The sequence below is a fragment of the Puntigrus tetrazona genome, unplaced genomic scaffold, assembly GCF_018831695.1.
Source record: "Puntigrus tetrazona isolate hp1 unplaced genomic scaffold, ASM1883169v1 S000000528, whole genome shotgun sequence".
In the NCBI taxonomy this organism is placed as follows: Eukaryota; Metazoa; Chordata; class Actinopteri; order Cypriniformes; family Cyprinidae; genus Puntigrus; species Puntigrus tetrazona.
In genome coordinates this window covers 935,001-937,500 of record NW_025048164.1, presented here as the reverse complement: position 1 = coordinate 937,500, position 2,500 = coordinate 935,001, and the positions used below count along the sequence as shown (strand labels likewise).

Here is a 2,500-nt window from a genome sequence, read left to right as displayed (position 1 = left end):
TTCGAGGCGAGCATGCGGAGGTGGTGTCTCGTCTGGAGTCTGTCATCGATGGGATGCAGCGGACGCAGACGTATAACAGCGTCCAGGAGCGTGGCCAGCTGCAGGACGTCTCTGTCTCCACTGAAGACCACCAGCCTTTCAAAAGCTTCCGCAATGTGTGCGTCCAGACGGACCGCGAGACCTTCATCAAAACCCCCGAGTGCCAGACCAGACCAGCACCGAGCTCCAGCTCCAGCCCGCCCAAAAAACTGGACCTGGACTCTATCAGCATGAGTCTGGGTGTGGGTCCAGGGCCGCCTCCTCTACCGGGTAGCTCCGCCCCTCCTCCTGCTCCGCCCTTACCTGGACTCTCACATGCCCCGCCCCCACCCAGTCTACCAGGAGCTCCGCCCCCTCCTCCACCTCTGCCTGGAGCCTGGAGCCCTGCCCCTCCTCCTCCCCTACCTGGTTTACCAGGAGCTCCGCCTCCTCCCCCGCCTCCACCCGGAGCCCCACCCCTCCTCCACCTCCACCTGGTTTACCAGGAGCCCCGCCCCCTCCTCCACCTCCACCCGGACTCCCGGGAGCTCCGCCCCCTCCTCCACCCATACCGGGCTGTGGCGTTCCTCCTCCACCTGCTTTCGGTGGCTTTGGCTTCAGTCAAGCAACGGAGAAAGCTCCACGTAAACCGGCCGTGGAACCGGCCTGCCCCATGAAACCTCTCTACTGGAGCCGCATCCAGATTCAGGACAACAAGTAAGTCTCCGCAGTTTAACCTGAAAACATCGCCATTTACTCCCCTCGTGTCATTCTTTCTTCTGTCCTCTTCGGTGCACAAATTAAGACAAAAAAAAGACATGGACAGCAAGGATCCTAACACGATCAAAATCTTTGCATGAACTGATCGCACTTGAAATGCAAAGATGTATTTTCTGCCAAATGATTGGCTTTGCATCAGTGCAGATGATCAGTTTTAGTGGGACATTCTAAAATGATTAACGTGAAACTGCTTAATTATTTTTTTAAAATAACAAACTCAATAAACGTTGCTAATAAATCATATTTTGTACAAATATGAATGCAACATGTTTAATAACTCATTAAGCATTTTCCTAATAAAAGGTAGACGTTTAACGTGGCTAAATGCATGTGTTGTTGAAAGTTACAAACTCAGTGGATATCATTACTAAGTCATGCTTTGTACAGATAAGCAGATATGAGCCCATAATATTAATACGAAGCATTTAGCTACACAATAAGTAAAATATGTACGCTTAAGATGGGTAAACACATTTTTGAAAATATCAAACTCAATAAACTGCTTGTTTGTACGTACTATAATTTATTAATAATGTTAATTGTGTTTGGCATTTTTAAATACACTGTTGCAATGCATTAAGCTAAGTTTTGACGGTTTTCTGTAGGTAGTAATTGCATAATCATAATCAGAAATGCTCCGCCCCTTACCATGACATGAGGCTGTGTCCCAACACTGACAAAAAAACAATAAAACCTCTCATAAATGAGGCATTTGTTGCATCCAGTGGGTCATAATTATTGCTTATAATGACTTAGTACTGTCTTTGCCTTTAGACAGCGTCTCCAGAACATGGCGCCCGCAGCAACGCTACAGACAGAGTAATAGCTCCGCCTGCTTTCTTTGAGTAAACATTTGGGCGGAGTTATGCAAATAAACCACTCTGTGACGTAGAGAAGTGGGGGCGTGTTTAAACGAGTCGTTTTAGGGGAGTGTGAACAAGTCGTACCTGTCATAAAGAATACCTCTTTGGTTTGAGACTTTAGGATCTTATCTATACACGAACGGCTTCAACAGTCCAAAGAGAAAGGAACACTTCCAATCGCATCACATGACTCCTTTAAGCCACGTTAAGTGTTTTAGAATGCCCCATTTCAGTCTATTTTATACTAAGGTTTTCACACATCGCTGCGGTCCTCTGTGAATGCATGTGTTCTGGGGTTTAATCGGTTGCCAGCAGCAGCTTTACGGCTGTGTTTCTGTTAGCGGGGTTACAGAAGAATGTACAGCGGTTCCTCACACTAACTCACAGCAACCTCAGTAAACGTACACACGACGTGATTACACTCACTCTTTTCTGAGAGCACTGCAGGACTTTACCACTGAAGTGTTATATATAGCAGGACAGATTTAAAGTAGCGCTGTCAATCATTTAAAAGAAAGCTAATTAAACTAAACACAAATACCTAATTATATCATCATTAATTCAACCTGACATATTGCAATAATTTCACATTCGATCTTCAAATTAATGTAGGAACAACATAAAGACATTTATATTGTTTTTTTTTCATCTGATACCAATACTACTGATGTCTGTTGGAAATAGTTTTTCACAGAGAGCTACCAACTGTAAAATTGACTAGCCTTAAAAATAACAACTTCTAACGTAAGTCAACTGAAAACAATCTTCACATAAACCTATTATAATAATGATGTGCCCTTCAGCAAATATACAGGAATTTATCAAACACTAAATAAAAA

At 44.4% G+C, this 2,500-nt stretch overlaps 1 protein-coding gene across 1 annotated transcript in view; it reads left to right on the top strand.

Moving 5' to 3' along the window:
* Positions 1-2,500, top strand: part of LOC122334464 (formin-1) — a 62,810-nt gene that overhangs the window by 22,552 nt on the left and 37,758 nt on the right. Inside the window, 2 exon segments of the mRNA XM_043232411.1 lie at positions 1-489; positions 492-735. The exon segment at positions 1-489 is cut by the window's left edge and continues 28 nt beyond it. Coding sequence (XP_043088346.1) covers positions 1-489; positions 492-735 — 733 coding nt within the window.